Source organism: Hippichthys cyanospilos, chromosome 14, assembly GCF_059441005.1.
Source record: "Hippichthys cyanospilos isolate Australia breed blue-spotted pipefish chromosome 14, RoL_Hcya_1.0, whole genome shotgun sequence".
In the NCBI taxonomy this organism is placed as follows: domain Eukaryota; kingdom Metazoa; phylum Chordata; class Actinopteri; order Syngnathiformes; family Syngnathidae; genus Hippichthys; species Hippichthys cyanospilos.
In genome coordinates this window covers 8,393,833-8,410,000 of record NC_142382.1, presented here as the reverse complement: position 1 = coordinate 8,410,000, position 16,168 = coordinate 8,393,833, and the positions used below count along the sequence as shown (strand labels likewise).

At 38.5% G+C, this 16,168-nt stretch overlaps 1 protein-coding gene across 1 annotated transcript in view; it reads left to right on the top strand.

The window, feature by feature from the left end:
* The window catches only part of ltk (leukocyte receptor tyrosine kinase), a 61,637-nt gene that overhangs the window by 18,627 nt on the left and 26,842 nt on the right, over positions 1-16,168 (top strand). The window contains exons 2-10 of the mRNA XM_088433732.1: positions 1,878-1,976; positions 4,340-4,483; positions 4,653-4,878; positions 8,369-8,505; positions 8,650-8,793; positions 10,395-10,544; positions 13,375-13,475; positions 13,554-13,714; positions 15,344-15,438. Of these exons, the coding sequence (XP_088289858.1) occupies positions 1,878-1,976; positions 4,340-4,483; positions 4,653-4,878; positions 8,369-8,505; positions 8,650-8,793; positions 10,395-10,544; positions 13,375-13,475; positions 13,554-13,714; positions 15,344-15,438 (1,257 nt within the window). The remainder of the gene's footprint in view (positions 1-1,877; positions 1,977-4,339; positions 4,484-4,652; positions 4,879-8,368; positions 8,506-8,649; positions 8,794-10,394; positions 10,545-13,374; positions 13,476-13,553; positions 13,715-15,343; positions 15,439-16,168) is intronic.

Sequence of the window (16,168 nt, the reverse complement as noted above, 5' to 3'; positions counted from 1 at the left end):
GAGGCATTTAGTGGAATTTTACAGTGAGGCTAAAAATGATAGCTGGGGTGTACTTAGACCAGCAAATGTGAGTCGAAGTTGTTCACTTTAAAAAATAACATACAAGACTAAAATACTTCATTCCTTGTAAGTACTTTTATTTGCTAAGCACTTATTATAATGGGGAATCGCAGTTAATTTTGAAAAAGACAAGCATTAAGTCCATAATTTCGATGCAACACCTTACTTTTCACCTTTACTTTTTAACGTTGTGTGAGGGACCGTTAGTCAAAGGTGAAGAGTAGACAACAGTGACATCATGAGACATTAAAATGACACCAGGGACTTCAAGGATGGTGACGCTAGACCAATAAGTTCAATTTTGTTCTCATAAAAGAAAACGGGTGTGATGTGGCTGAATTTATGGCTTCTAGATCTTCTAGATAAAAACTCATCATAAAGCTGTGCTCATAAACTTATATACTGCTAGGTTATGCCTGCCAATCCCAGCAAAACTCCATGTCTAAAGGATGAGCAAAATACTGTACATTCCTGCCTGCTTTCTTCTGGAAGAGGCTCATTAGATTAGAACATCTTTGCATCTGCCCAAAGGCTCTTTCAGATGGCTGCTATGGTTACCACCATGGCCAGGTGCTTAAGTCAGTTACTGAGGGCTTAGTGGTCTCCTTGAAAAGTCTTCGGTTCGGCCAAGAAGATGGCTATTCAAGCAGCAAGTGAAGAATGACAGAAAGAAAGGCTTTGATTGAAGGCGGTTGAGCCGTGGGTTACTGCTGGGACTGATCAACCATGGCAGTTCTACACCAATTTTACCAATGGGAGTTTTTTTTTTTCAGAAGGGTACAATCAAACCTGGCTGGTTTTCTTCAGGTCGGCAATCATGGTCCCTCGAAGGGAATTGAGGTCCAACTGGATTGATTTCTACCGGGTCCGATTACATCAGCGAGCAAGTCTTTTGACTTCAACCCTTGCTCATTTTCATTGAAATAAACATTCCGCTGACTTTTCTGTCAAGCAACTTAGGTCTTTAAATCAAGTACAAGTCTTTAGGGTTCAAGTCAAGTACATGAGTCCCGGTCAAGTCCAAGTCCTTGACAACGAGTTCGCTAAAAATACGTTGATTTGTTTTTCCATATGTAATGAAATTTCATAGCAGAAACGTAAACCGCACTTGCACAACCATAGCTGTTTATGACCTCCTTTACACAATCATCCAAGTGCTTTATTCCTTTTGTTATTTCTCGCGGCAGTACTCTTTCGTCAAACTGAGTAACCATAAAACCTTACTTATACTTCAGTTAATAGTTTGGCTACTCTACCTAGCCCTGACGGAAGAGAAAATGAGAGCAAACCACGCCATCGAGACTCGTAATGTTCACGAGTCCCAAACGAAGAGTCCGGGTCAAGTCTCAAGGCTTTATTGGGCGAGTCCAAGTCAAGTTGTGAGTCTCAAAAAATAGCAATGTAAGTCTCTCACGAGTCTGAGTCACGAGTCCTCACCTTTGTTATGTGAACTGATGCAATTAGCCTCCTGGTGGTTGTTGTCTCCCTGGTGAGCCACGGTCCTGACTTGTCTGCAGTGACCAATGATTCATTAGCATATCTGGCAATAGGCCACCAGACTGTTAAGTTTCTGTTCAAGTTTGAACACGCACACATGGAGCTGTTTTTACTTAACCCTTGATCTGCAGGGTCATTGTGAGTTGAGATATTTATTGATGTTACCATATGTGGTTTCGTGACAACTACAGTGCTGAATTTAGCATCTGGTGTTGAGTTGTTTCGTGTACCATGTGCTTATGTATGGTTTCTTTCACACACAGTTTTTCAGTCTTCGAGGCTTGAAAAAACTGACACTTGTTTCCTTTTTCTCTTCTCAGTCTGCAGTCGCTGCTATGCTCTTCTGGACAGTTTTCTAGAGGACAACATGTCTGCTCAGCCGCTTCCACATCACCCTGACTCACAAGAACGCAGTCATTGTAAGAAGTGTACATGTGAGGACATGCAGACACGCAACGCCATTCAGTTTGTTTGACTCTTGTCATCTGTCACACTCAGGGATGTGGCGGTCCGTTAAAAAAAAAAAAAAAAAAATCACACATTGGAATTCCAACAACACTTTTTTGAGGACCCCTCATTATCACATCTCTTCCCCTTACCATGCCGCTGGTCATGATTGTGTATGGAGAATTTTTCCAAATTAAGCAGAGCACAGACATACATAGGTTAAACACTTAAACCTTTTTTTAAGCCCCCACAGACAAGGAGAAAACAAAATGTGTAACCGCCCCGAAAGTGTTTGTTGTACACTGCCTGGGTGCCAGAGGGCATATTCACACTTTGAAAAAAACTACTCTAAAACAACCGTTTGTTGTTTTATTCATTGTTTACAACACAACCCAAAAGAAGAGCAACAATAGAAGACATCATGAAAAAATCTAGCTACTGTAGTTAGCTAGCTTGTAACTACATTACAGTTGCATTTATAATCGTTTTTAATAAACGGCTAAACACAGTATTCCATCCCCGGAAAAACTATGAGGGTAACATAAGTCTTTAGATGAGCCTCGTACATCAGAAGGCAATAAAGTAACATGACACGGATGAAGAAACCTGACTCTTTTTCACTCTTTTGTGAGCAAAATATTGGCTGTAATTAAATTATGACGGGAGGAAATTAAGTCAATTTTTAAAAGGAAGATAACACTCTAATAAAGGACCTTACGTTAGGATGATCCCTGCAGGGAATCTGTTGCCAAATTAGCTGAAGTGCCAGTTTCCTCTCCAGCCATCACATGACCGCCTTGTTTTTCATTGAAATGTATGGCTGTGACACGCCAAACACGCAATCATTCAACATGAACACAGTGTCCGTCTGTTACCCAAGGGAAGTGCTAAGTGCTTAGCTGCTCATTCATTATTTAATGTTTTGTACTTGTCCTGCATCAATGACTGTGAATCTGTATAAAAATGAAGAAAAAGAAAGTCCTTGAGTAATTCAAGTACCTCGGTTAGAATAAACGCCAGAGGCCATTTTTTTCTTGCCCCAGATATCAATTTTATCAGTGTACATGTCAGAGAAAAGATCAAGCCAATTTCAGCAAAAATGTTGACATTTGGATGATAGTAAAACACACCGGAAACGCGTTGAGAAGGCCATCTTCAAAATAAACCTTCGTTTATCAAACAATATATGGAAACAAAATGTCTTGTAAGCTTTTATTTTAAAGTTGTTCCCAGAAGCGTGTCACGGCGTAAAAGCTTGCTCCCGACTACCGAACAACCTTATGTCGCAATCAATCGCCAATTCGGGGTGCTTACAAACGATTCAATTGCGTTGATGTTGACATACAGAATCTGTTGCCAGGATTCACCAGTAGCGTCCATCAATAATTGTGGGGAGCTAGCAACGCACAAGTACTTTATAAAGGGCATATTTTGATGCTGACTGCCTGATACAGTTGCTGTTCCTACTGATCACTTTTTACATGAACCACGCTGACACAATGTGCTCTTACAGCCAGGAAACTCATCTCATTAACCACAATTTATGGAGAGTGATTTTCTAGAGAGGAAAATAGTGTGTTGCTAAGCTACCAGTCACTCTGGCTGTGTTAGAACTGTGATGAACTAGGCGCTAGCTAGCAGTGCTTGAGTGCTCCATGTAGGCTGGCATTGTAGAGGTAAATGCATCTGCACGTTATAATGCTTACAGCTTGACAGGTGTTGTTCTTACTCAGCATGGCTTTTTAAAATGTGATGACTCAAATATCCAGCAAATTCATCTCATAGACCGATATTAATGGGGAGAAGGAAGGCGCAGGAAAAAAAAAGTGTGCTGCTAAGCACAGTTGAAATTTATGTAAAAGAAATATTTATCATGAAAAAATATAAGGTGGTCATTCCTAATTAAGTAGAAATGTGTTATTTATTCATCTGTTTATACTTTTCACCCAGCAAAGAATACAGTATATAAATCAATTTTTACCTGAATACTCGATATTCAATTCCATGTGTTTTTAAAATAGTTTACACCAAAACTAATCCCTTGCTGCAGCCCTTCTGTAAAGGAGTAATAGTAACATAATTTAAGAAAATGTTGCTTCATGTTCCAAGTGATTTGCTTTTAATTTGAAAGAAGAAACATTAAATTCGATTTGCTGATACTTGCAGAAACCCAAGTTAAAATCACCCAAGTTGTGCATAATGAAAGGCTCAAGGCACTTTGTGTGTTTTGGCTTGAAGAGGAACACTTTTACTGTAATTACTTCATTATGAGAGTCATTCCCGTTTTAAATTACACTCCCACATATTTGAATTATACATGCTTCTTATCTTGCAGTTTTGTCCTGTGATTTCGAGTTACCGTGTTTCTGGACTTTCTCAAATCACAGCCAGCAAAGTGACTGGTTGGCGGTGTCTGCACGGCAAACCGATCAAGCAGGTTGGATGCCTGAGGCGGACCACTCGGAGGGGAGCGCTGATGGTAAGAGTTTCGCGATCAAATATTCATAGGGGAAGATCTTGCCGTTTTTAATCAGGGCCCTTTGTCTTTGATATCCAAGTCGGTTGTTTTTTTCAAGTGTGTATCAAACGATTTTGGTGACAGCGTTATGAAACCCGCGTTTAACGACAAACTTTGTTTCATCTTTAAGGTCACTTTCTTCTCTTAAGCCCCTCTCCCGGCGCCGAGGCTTCTAGGAGATGCGAGTACAATTTAACCAGCCCGATCATGCCCAGAAGTGAGCGCCGTTGTGTTTTGCATCTGGCCCTCTATGAGATATCACCATCGGAGGGGAACCTCACGATCCTGATCAAGCCACTTAACTCCAATTCATTCGTTGAAACATTCGCGGTGAAGCCTGAGAGAAAAGACTCCAGGTCAGCAAACACACGATGTAATGTTTTTATAAGAATGAAAGTGGTAAACCACCAAGAGGATTTCCATGTTCACCACAGGTTTGGGATTATTTCCACAGAGTTCTCATTACTCACATGCCAAAAATAAGAAGTCTACCCTTGTATTTATTTCATCATGAATAACAGAATCACAGAATTTGGATTCTCGTGCTGGTCGTGTCACACTGTGACAGGTAGAATTTATTCACTCTGTCTTTCCAAAGGCCAACTTGGTGCCAAGAGTACAGCCAAGACTCATCCAGTTTCTCTGAGATGAGCTCGCCAACATTGTGCGTCTTTTAAAACAGCTGCGGCGGCTTCACGCATTCAGAAAATGAGATGATCTGAAACTGCCAAATTTATTCATGAGTTCCAAATCATTTCAAATGTGGACTCGTCAGACCCCAGCACATGTCAATAAATCTGAGATGAGCTCGGGCCTAGAGAAATCAGTGCCATTTTTGTTTATACAATACTTTGCATTAATAGATGCAGTCACTGTGTTGACTTTGAACTGTTTCATGTTCCTTTTGTACCCAATTATGACCCAGTTTCTATAAAACCTTTGGAGTATTCCAAACAAGTGTTTTTTAACGTTCCTCTTTTCTTGCCACTATGCTAGCTTTTTTTTAGATTGTGTTACAAGCACAAAATAAAGGAATATTTCAAAATCAGTTCATCAAATAGAACTTTAAATATCTCATCTATGTTGTGGATTTTAATTCATAAATCTTGAAAAGAATCTGCAAATTATTGTACTCTGTTTAGAGGTGCAACTCGAGATTGATAACTAGTTGAAAATCAAATTAATTGGTAATTTTATTTGACTAATTTTCCAAACGCTCAAATTTTTAGTCTCTTGACAGTAGGTACTCTCAAATTTCTTTTGTCATTGATGAAAGTAGACCGATTATCATGAAAAAAAGATATATTTACCAACGTCTGATTTTTGTCTTATTGACCAACCTTACAACTGACTAACTTCCAAAAAAAGTTATATTTTATTTTCTACCACAATTTGACAAGTTTTTCAAGTAGTAGACAGTAGGTACTCTCAAATTTCTTTTGTCATTGATGAAAGTAGACCGATTATCATGAAAAAAAGATATATTTACCAACGTCTGATTTTTGTCTTATTGACCAACCTTACAACTGACTAACTTCCAAAAAAAGTTATATTTTATTTTCTACCACAATTTGACAAGTTTTTCAATAAAGGGATTGAAATAAAAACATGAGATTAATCAATTAATTGACAATATAATTCACAAATTAATTACTAGTAAAATAATCGTTATTTGCAGCCCTAATTCCATTTCTATTTACATTTCACGCAAGTCCCAACTGCCACACTTTCAGGAAACAAATAAATGGAATTTAAATTATAAAAATGCTTCTGACTTGGAGAGATTGACTTCTCACTGACTTCTCACTGTCTTTGTAAACACAGTAATCAATAAAAATTAAGAATTGGGTTCCTTGAAAGAGCAGAACATCCAATACAGTTTTTGTATTGGATATCAACAGAGATTTTTAAGTGGTCACATAAGGGTGATTGGTCTGTAAATTATTCTCTCCAATTTGCCGATTTAACTGGTGTGTTTCAATTTGAACGGATTAAAAATTTGGATTTAATGCCGTGAAAAGCCAGGCAGCCTTTCAAGTCAAACAAGACCACAGAGAGTTTGTCTTTTATGGTTCTCAAGTTTATGAGGGGGCAATGTTCCGAGTGGATGCGTGGAACGGAATGCCATGTGGGGAAAAGTCAGAAGTATTGTTTGGAGAACAAGAACAGGTCTTTACTATTGATTTAATGCCATGGTGCAGCCATCTCTAGAGCAGATAAAAACATTCCTTTCTCCTGATGTGAACTCTGGAAACGAATTTATATAATGGCAGTGGACAGAAGGAGAGTGGATGGGCATATGTAATAAGTTTGTGCGGTGGAGGGGTCAGTGTCTGCGCTAATGGATTCAACAATCCCTTTGTGCATGCAGACGCACACTAGAATAAATCTGATCTTGAAAAATACATATTGGCGCTAAGGAAGTTTTCAGAGTTTGGTCATGTGACATTCTATGCTGACCTGTGATTGGTTTTCATCTGAGCCCCAAGCAATTTTGATGTCATTTTCAGTCAACGGCCGGTGGTAAAATGGCTTACATGGATAAATATAAGTAGATTTTTGCCACTTTACTCATATTTCTTGAAAGCAATATTAACATTCACTGCCATTGAGTGTGCTTTTTTCAATGGGGAAGGACGGTGGAGCATTTGATGGTACTCTACTGTAAATTTCAAACTTGGAAGTAAGTTTACTTAATTACTGATGCAGTACAGATTAGAGCACTTTTAACCCCCCCAAAAAACACGTCTGTGAGTCTGTATGTTCTCAATCTACATAACCTCTCTAAAGTGCTTCACTAAGCTTTCATATTCACTTTTTGGAAACATATCCATTGTGTACAAACACCGGATGTCACATTAACGTTGTCATGCAAAACTCGACAAAGGTTATGATTTTGAATTTAAAATAACATAGTTAAATTTCCAGAACCTTGCCATACAAAGCTCAGGGTGGTATTGTGCTTTTTGTGAATTTTAAAATCCATCTCTTTCCCCCATGTCATTCTAGTTAACTAGCACTAAGCTAATAAACGAGGGTTTCTCTGGTTCAAGCCCAACTTTGCAAACTTTCTTTATGCAAGCTATCATAGTTACTTTATGGAACATTTTCGTCGTGTGCTAACACCAGCCAATGCACTACTATAGCCATGGTAGCCTATGTAAAGGTTTTCATTTTTCATTTAAAATCCCTTACTTAAACCTCCATGAACCATGATCTGGGCTAAGGAAGAACCCGGGCTGGTATTTGCTCTTAGTAGAGTTTAAAATCCATCAGTGTCACCCATTTCATGCCAGCAAAGTAGCGCTAAGCTAACAAAGCAAGGGTTTTTCCTTTCCAGCGCCCAAATGTCTTCATGCTTTAGCAAAATAACAGCTTAATAAAGCTATGGATATTCTGGCTAGATGGCATTTATTGACTGATTAATGTAATGCTCATAAACCAGATAAAACATGCAAAAACACTTCCTCCCTGCCTGTGGGTCTCGAATATAGTGTACATTTTTCCTCTTGACATTTCCAATGCACTCCTGCAAAGTGTTTTTCCTCTTCTTCTTACGTTTTTGGTGCCATTTTTAGCCAGCCTCCACTTATGAGCATGTGAGCATTAATGCTTCTATTTGTGAGCAACATTTTTAGGTCAGCGTCAGTAAGAAACTTTCCAAAAAAGCCCCGCTGTGACCACCATTCAATGGAACGGATTATTTGAGTAGTAATGGCATGCAATGCGTGCTCTGCCAGTGTGGCAGCTCTGGTGAATTGATGTAAAAAAAAAAAAAAAGGTTTTGATATCATTTTTTATTTTATTTTTTTGCGCTGCCATTAGAAAAGCTAATTAATTTTGCAGGACAGAGTGGGAAGCTGTGGAGACTGAAATAGGCCGAGTGGATGAGCCCTTTCAGGTGACTTTGAGCTACACCGGATGTGTGCAGGACGGATCCACAGTGGCGCTTGACTCTCTGCACTTTTTAGACTGTCATTCGGGTGAGTTCATAGACTCTCAGTTTCTATAGCGCTCCTATCCTCAACATGTTTGACCATGTAGAGCAGAAACAAATAATGGTAGATTGCTAAATTTGTTCAGTCTCAATTGGATGCAAGGTTTTCTGTTTTGTGTCCTGTCTAAAGAGGAAGAGGATGACGTCGTTCCGCCAGATGTGGACTGCGGCGATAATTTCTACTGTGAGAACTCCGAATATTGCATCGAGCAAAATCATGTGTGCGATTTCCATACCGACTGCCCTTTAGGAGAGGATGAGGGCTTCATCTGCGGTAAGGATTCGTTTAAGAATGCATTTTCATGACCTGTTGATGTGTCGTCTGAAATTCTTTGGCCTTTGATCAGAACCAGCAGTTCATTCAAGGCTCCAACCGACTCCATATCCCACAGCTGTGTTATATAAATATTGCAAGTTTAAAATCTGTTTCCAAATACGCTATTTCTGTTGTCCTCAACCTTTTTCCAATTACGTACACCCTGCAAAATATTTTTCAGTCATGTACCCAAGGTGGCCAATGGGGGAAAACGCACACTGCGATCAGCAGAATCCTACAAACATAAAAATGATGCTAACCAACAACAACAAAACACTGCACACAAAAAATGCAAACACAGTAAAAAAAAAATAATAACTGCAAGTAGATGAAAGATGCAATCACAAAAACAAAATGGAAACAATATTACAACAAAACGAGTGCAAATAAAGACCAAGATAAAACTAGCTGCAACCAAAAAAATGCAAACACATTAAAAGAAAAATGCTGCAAACACTCTTTTACACTCGACCATCGTAAGAACACCCTAAGCTCTCCAAAGCAGTTTGCAACTCCGGAAGATAGTTGTGAACCATTCTCAGCAACAAGTAGCTTCATGTGCTAGTTAATTTGCTCTCAATTTGAAAAGAAAGCTATCCTATTTGTGCCACAGCATTAAAAAACATGAATGAGATTTGTTCCTAAAGTGCCTTCACGTTCCCAAAGGGGGGGGGCTCCTTTGAGAACGGCTGATCTCTTTGAATCATATTCATCCTAATGTCAGAAGTGACTGTGTGAAAGCTGAGAGACAAGCATAAAATGATCTAGCATTTTTTTTCCATATAAAACTGCCATCGCTTAGTCTATCAAAACACAAAAATGTACTGCTTGTTTTCGAGAGAGGAGTTACAAATGTCAGTGAAAACAGGTCATTTCTGATACTCAAAAGCTTGGCGCTATGTTTTGCAAAGCTAATTTATGCAACAGGGCTAGCCCAAAGTCCAAGTGCTCTCACTTTCCATTTAAATGCGAAACGATTTTGAATCAACTGAATTTTACTGTTTACCCTTCATTATCGCAATGCGACTGAGTAAATATTGAATTGAGTGGCTGTGTTTTTTGTGTTTTTTTTTTTTTGTTAAGGTTGTTAATATTTGGACAACATCACTTTAATGATTTGTTATTACTCAGTGGAAATGAGATGAGGTGTTAGTTTAAGAAGTTTGAATTGCACATTCAGTAGTTACAGCATTTTTTTTATACAGCGGTTGGATTAAATATAACCTCAATTTGTCATTGTTGGAAGTAGTTAATTATTGCCTGAAGTGGAGAACCCACGGAGATCTCTCTAGTTGAAGCTGAAAGCCATCACAAACAGTCACATCTTGATTGTTTTAATTCCATAGTGGTGATATACAATCATAAAAACTGATGACGACAATTGCAAAAGACATATCAATAACAGCATCCCCAAAGCATGTGTCGTAATTCTCAATTTACAACACACTCATCGCCTTCCACAGGGAAATTAGGATTCCGAGGGAAGAAGAGGGGGTCTTGGTAGCAGCTGCGGTTTCTTGTTTCAATGAGCCCTGATGGCAATCTGCTTTTTTGCTCAGGTTCACTGCCATTTGGCTCATACTGCTCATTTGAGCAGGATGCTTGCGGTTGGTCCGTGTCCAAACGGCAAGCGGCTTGGAGGAGGGTGACCGCTGATGAGCTGCGGCAGAGGGAAGACATGCGGGGCGTCACTCTGAGGAGTACGCCTGGTAAGTAATGTGTTGACAGCTCCTTCTTTTACGAGGTTTCTGACATACAACGTTTCAAACTGCACACAATGAACTTGAATTAAACAAAAAAGAATAATGAGTCAGCTTTCATGAAGGACTATAGAAATCAGAAAGTAATTACTGTTGAAAAGGCTGTTGAAATAAGACAATTTGATACCGGTAATTGAAAGATGTTGATTAATCAAAAAATTCTGACACCTCTAGATAGGGCCGCACAATTTATTGAATTTTAATCTCGATCACTATTATGGCCGTCACGATTAATTAAGATGATCCTCGGCCTTAACATTAAAACATGTCAAATCAAGCACTTTGTCATCCTAACACCAGGGGGCAATGATTCCCACATGTTTACATGACGAAAGCCTCCGCTTTTCTCATCCTAATATATTATTTACCAGTGTGAAATGGCGTTGAGTTTCTCACCCTATTCCTAATCTATACCGTGCTGGCTGTCAATTGAGACCCATTCTGGAAAATCAAACATTGGAATACATTCGGTTTGAAATGACCAAAAATTACATTTTAATTGCTAATTGATTAGTTAGCAGTTAGTACTGTATGTCCAATACACCTGACATGTGGGTAGAAGCCAGAGTGGCCGAAGAGAACCCATGTGGCCACAGGGAAGAAAAAATGCAAACTCCACACAGGAAGACCAGAGCGAGTTGGGATTGTACTTTGGACTCTGAACTGTGAGGCGGACGTGCTAACCACTCTGCTGAAAGCCTAAGGCGAAAGGTAAAACAGGGCAGGATAAGTACAAAATGCAGAGCAGAATATTCAAAGTGGCTGAATGCAAAGAAAGTGATGATGATGAAAGCTTTTGAGCTGATGCTGTGGTGGAGTCCAAGAACAGCTTAAGAACAGACAGCTGCTCATTTGTTGGAAGAGACACAGCTGCTGGCTGGCTCCAACATGCCTGTGTCCAAAGCTGCAATTACACGTATATACGAGCACACGGGGGAAGGGATGGAGACAGGAGGCCACACACTGGAATTGACCGCGGACACTGGAGACCATTTGCTCAGCGGATAGCTTGCTGTATGAAGGTCGTTTTTGGTCAATTTTCTGCCTCACGTGGTTTTGAGATGAATATCTAAAATCCAAACTATTTCTACTGGTTTTACTGCACAGATCCTTCCACCAAATCTTCCATGCACGGCCAACATGTTTCGTTTCAAATAGCAAGCCTATCCACTATCTACTAAGAATAGGGCGAGACACAAATTCCTGACGTGATGTCTCACGAAACTGAGATTATGAGAACAAGAAAAGATTTTTTACAAAATTGGGAGTATACCATAAAATACTGACTAATATACATTTTCCAGTTTTCAATTTTATTTCTTTATCAAAGAATAGTAACAAGCTAGCATGCAAATGTAAACATAAAATACCGTAGCATCTAAATGTAAACATGAAAGAGGACAAAATGTCTATGCCTCATGTGCCAGTATTTTACCATTATTTTTATCAACTTTGAAACCAAATTATAACCACATGGGTGATTTGGAAGTAATTGTAGCTTCCTGTACTTCTGCTGTAGAACTGTAGCTATTTATTATTTTGATATTCTTCTTAAGATAAAAATAAGAAAACAAATATAAACACAGAAGTCAAAAAAGCACATTTACATATATTTATAAATGGCCAATTTTTATGTTTTCTTCAACAACATTGTTTCTTTATTTTACATAAAGAGACACTGAGATTTGAGACAACTCTTTGACACTAGACAATGTTAAAAAAAAAATGAGGTGATGTCGACAGTACACATTTGAGACTGATTTGCTCAAAAGTGATCAGTTTGAACGGCATCTATTAAGATGCCTTTGAATAGTAATCTGTCTCCTCTTGGGGGCTTTTGAACGCTGCTGGTTAGCGGCTATTTTATGCTTAACACCTCAATAAACGCTGGCAACTGCCATACAATAGATTTGAATTATATTTACTAGGCACTTTTTAGTGCCCCGGATTTGTGATTAAACATGATTTCAGAACAACGTTATGGACTTGCAACTCCTGGAGCAACAATTTGTGAGTCAAGTCAGTCATTGTCTCAACACGCTTTAAGGAACAACTTCAAAATAAAAGCAAACCAAGGCATTTGTGTCACTATATTTGGAATAGTCAAATGTATTTTGAAGTTCTCGCCATGTTTGGTGGTGTTTTACTGTCATAACTAAGAGAGAAGCACATTTACATGTGTACCCCATGTCAAAAACAACCTCCAAAAGAAAACAGATCTCGTGCTGTGCACGTATGAGAAATCTTGTGGCGCTATAATCTCATGGCATATTGTCGGATGAGATTGCATCCCATGCCGATTCCTTCTTGAGGCAATTGCTGCTCTGACACATTACTTTGGTCCAATGATTGTGTAGTACCTCATAGTTTCTAACTTGACTTGATTGCAACTGTGAATGCCTCATTCACAATCATCATGTGACCGACAGTCAGTCCAGGGTGTACTCTGCCGTTCAGCATAAATCAGCAGGGCTTGGCTCCATTTCGCCTGAAAGTCTCAATTGACTTGCTCTCATGCCAAATTGCCCCCCAAAAAATCCTGAACATTCTAAGCATATTTTAATCAAACTTGGTGGATTTGTTGTCAGTGATGACACGACACAAAATTCACTAAAGCAATCAGAGTGGGGAGACAGATACATTTGCTTGTTACTAATATTTTATCTGTACCGGCCATGTATAACAAGTAGAAGAATGAAATGATCTTAACTTCTATCCACTTGTTTTCAAGCGTATCTCTAACAGTGTATGCCACATTTAAGTTGTTGTGTACCCCCAGGACACTTCCTGTTTTTGGAGATCAGGGATACACATACCCTCCAAGAGGCATCTGTTTACAGCCAATTTTTTTCTCCTCCTGTCTCTGATAGAGCTTGCCAGGTATACTTTTCAGACGTTTACTCCTCTGCCCCGCACCTCAAACGCTAACTCCTTTGAAATTACTTTTCTTTGTGCTAGATACGTTTTTCCTTTTACCTGGTCGGCTCCTTCAATGGTTCCTTGTCTGTGGCTTTGGAGGAGAATGGGACATCGACAGAGTCACTGATCTGGAAGGAACATGATCAGTTGAAGGATGACTGGGAGGATGTTGTCCTGCAGCTGACAGATCTTCATCTTGGGTATTTACAGAATATTTATACACCAGGCTAGGGATGTAGCTATTCTTTTGTTTTGTGTTTTTCTATATTTTTGGTCATTTGGATATCCTACAGTGAATTTTAATTGAATATTGAGTATTTGGATTTAAAAAAAAGAAATGATTAATAAAAACAAAATACACAGAAGACACATAATACATTTCCACTCAATTATGAATGACCAACTTTATTAAATTTTGCACTTTGAGCCACTTTTTTTTTTAACTTAAATTTAAATTGTACTCAGCAGCACATTATTTACTCCTTCCAATCCCTCCCCATTAATGTTGGTCTATGAGACAAATTTGTTGGCTGGAAAAGCACATTTGTGTCAGCATGGTTGTTGAAAAGTGATCAGTAGGAACAGCAACTGTGCCAGGTCGTTCAAAAGTAGGTAGTTATTTTTCTCTATCATGCCAGCCTATATGGAGCACTTGAGCACTGCTAACTAGTGGCTAATTTATCCAGATGATAGTTGTATCTGAGCCCGATTCATTGGTAAACACTGGCATTTCATTGTCAACATAAATCAAACAAAACAAAATAAAATATAATAATATTGGATTTTGGATCTGACCTGCTCAGCTCAAAAAATAGTCTGCGATGATTTCTATTTTATTTATTCTTTTTAAATATACTCTTAGATGTTTTAAATATACTCTCAGAAGTTATGGTTGGTCAAATTAGGCCATCAAGTTGTCTATCCCTCATAATTTTTTTAAGAGGTTTTCCTTAGCATGGAGTAGTAGGTTCTGGATATCATGAGGACCATTCTGCCTTCTGGTCATGACCACCCTAAGTTTTAAAGATTGGTCAACTTACCAAACATGACCTTGATTGTGACGTGCTAGCCAATTTTCAATGCATCTATTCCCCAAATTCTTCTTAGTTAAAAATAAATAAATAAATCTGTGGATACTGGATGCGTAATTTTTGGATGTGCATGATGTCCTGGAAACCTTCCAATCTGGATTTGAAACACTGTGTAGCACAGAGTCAGCTTTATTTAAAGGTTTTAATAACATTTTCCTGGCAAATGACTGAGTACAACATGTGTTTTGTCCAACTGGTTTTGACCTTATCATTTGATAATGGAGGTTCTAATATCTAAGTTGCTCTGGTACAGCATCTTGTGGGCATTAGTGATAGAGCACTGGATTAGTTACCAACCTGGTAGACAGAACTTCATGTAAAAGCCTTTGTAGTTCTCAGTCCCTATATGTTGACTTATGGAGTTCCACAGAGGTCAATTTTAGAACCCCTGCTATTCTCTTTGCATTTGCTGCCAGTGGATTGAAAAAACATTAGATTTACTTTGCTATGTTGATGAATGACAGATGTATTTATATGCTACTAATGCTTAAGACCATTTTTGTTACTCCTTGGAAACATGAAGCCTGAATGGCCTTGAACCTTTTACATTTTAATGAGAAGAAAGGTCAAGTGAGAGTTTAGTTCAAAGTGGCTCTTGTAACACCCTCGACAACCACCGATTTGGCTAGAAATCATTTTAACATTAACTTTTTTTTTATTTATTTATTTTTTACATTTTTTACCTTTAGCTGGTGGTGACGATCTAAACCCTAAACCTATACATATGTTTTTGTGCAGGTTCCGTGTTAAGGTGACAGCTGTTTGGCTCCAAGGCTCCAATGCTGATGTCGCCCTGGATGACTTTGCTCTTGGTGCAACCTGCTTTGACACAGGTAGAAAAAACATGACTCATTCAAAGCCTCAATTTTTAATCATGAACAGTTTTTCCACTTAGTTTTTTTTTTTTTTATACCAATTACTTTACCCTAACTATTTGACCGAAACACCTGATACGAGGTTATTCCAAACTTTTGGGTGCAGGGACCTCTTACACAGAAGATATTTTTCCAAGCGCACCCCTATAAATCTTGCACCAAGAGACATGTGCACCCCTAAATGCTGTGATTTTTTTTTTTTTTTTTTTTAGCATTACTGTATTACCTAATGTGTTATTCGTTTAGTTTCCAACTCTCTTTCCTTTCTTTTCCGAAGGTCTATGTTCTAACATTGTCTATGTTCTAACATTTTATGACTGCTAAATCAGTATGTATTTTTAATCTCATATATAACACCAGTCATGGCCTCTAGGTGGTGGACCAACAAAAGAAACAAAAGATATGGCTTGACTGTCAGTCAAGATGTTCTTTTCACACGTGCTGCAACATTGTCAAACTACTTCTGGGGTATGCCAGTTAAATATTGAATATTACTCTATTTTTGTCACACTTTTTAAAATTGGAAATGATAACAAATTTCTGACATCCTCAGTTTTTTGCGGGTGTGTTTCTCACTTGCCGCCATTGCAACACTGCATGTATCTGCATGAAAAATACATGAAGAAATCAATGGCACAAACATGGTTTTAGTGAAGCTTAATGCAAGATATTTTTAGATGACCTTTTT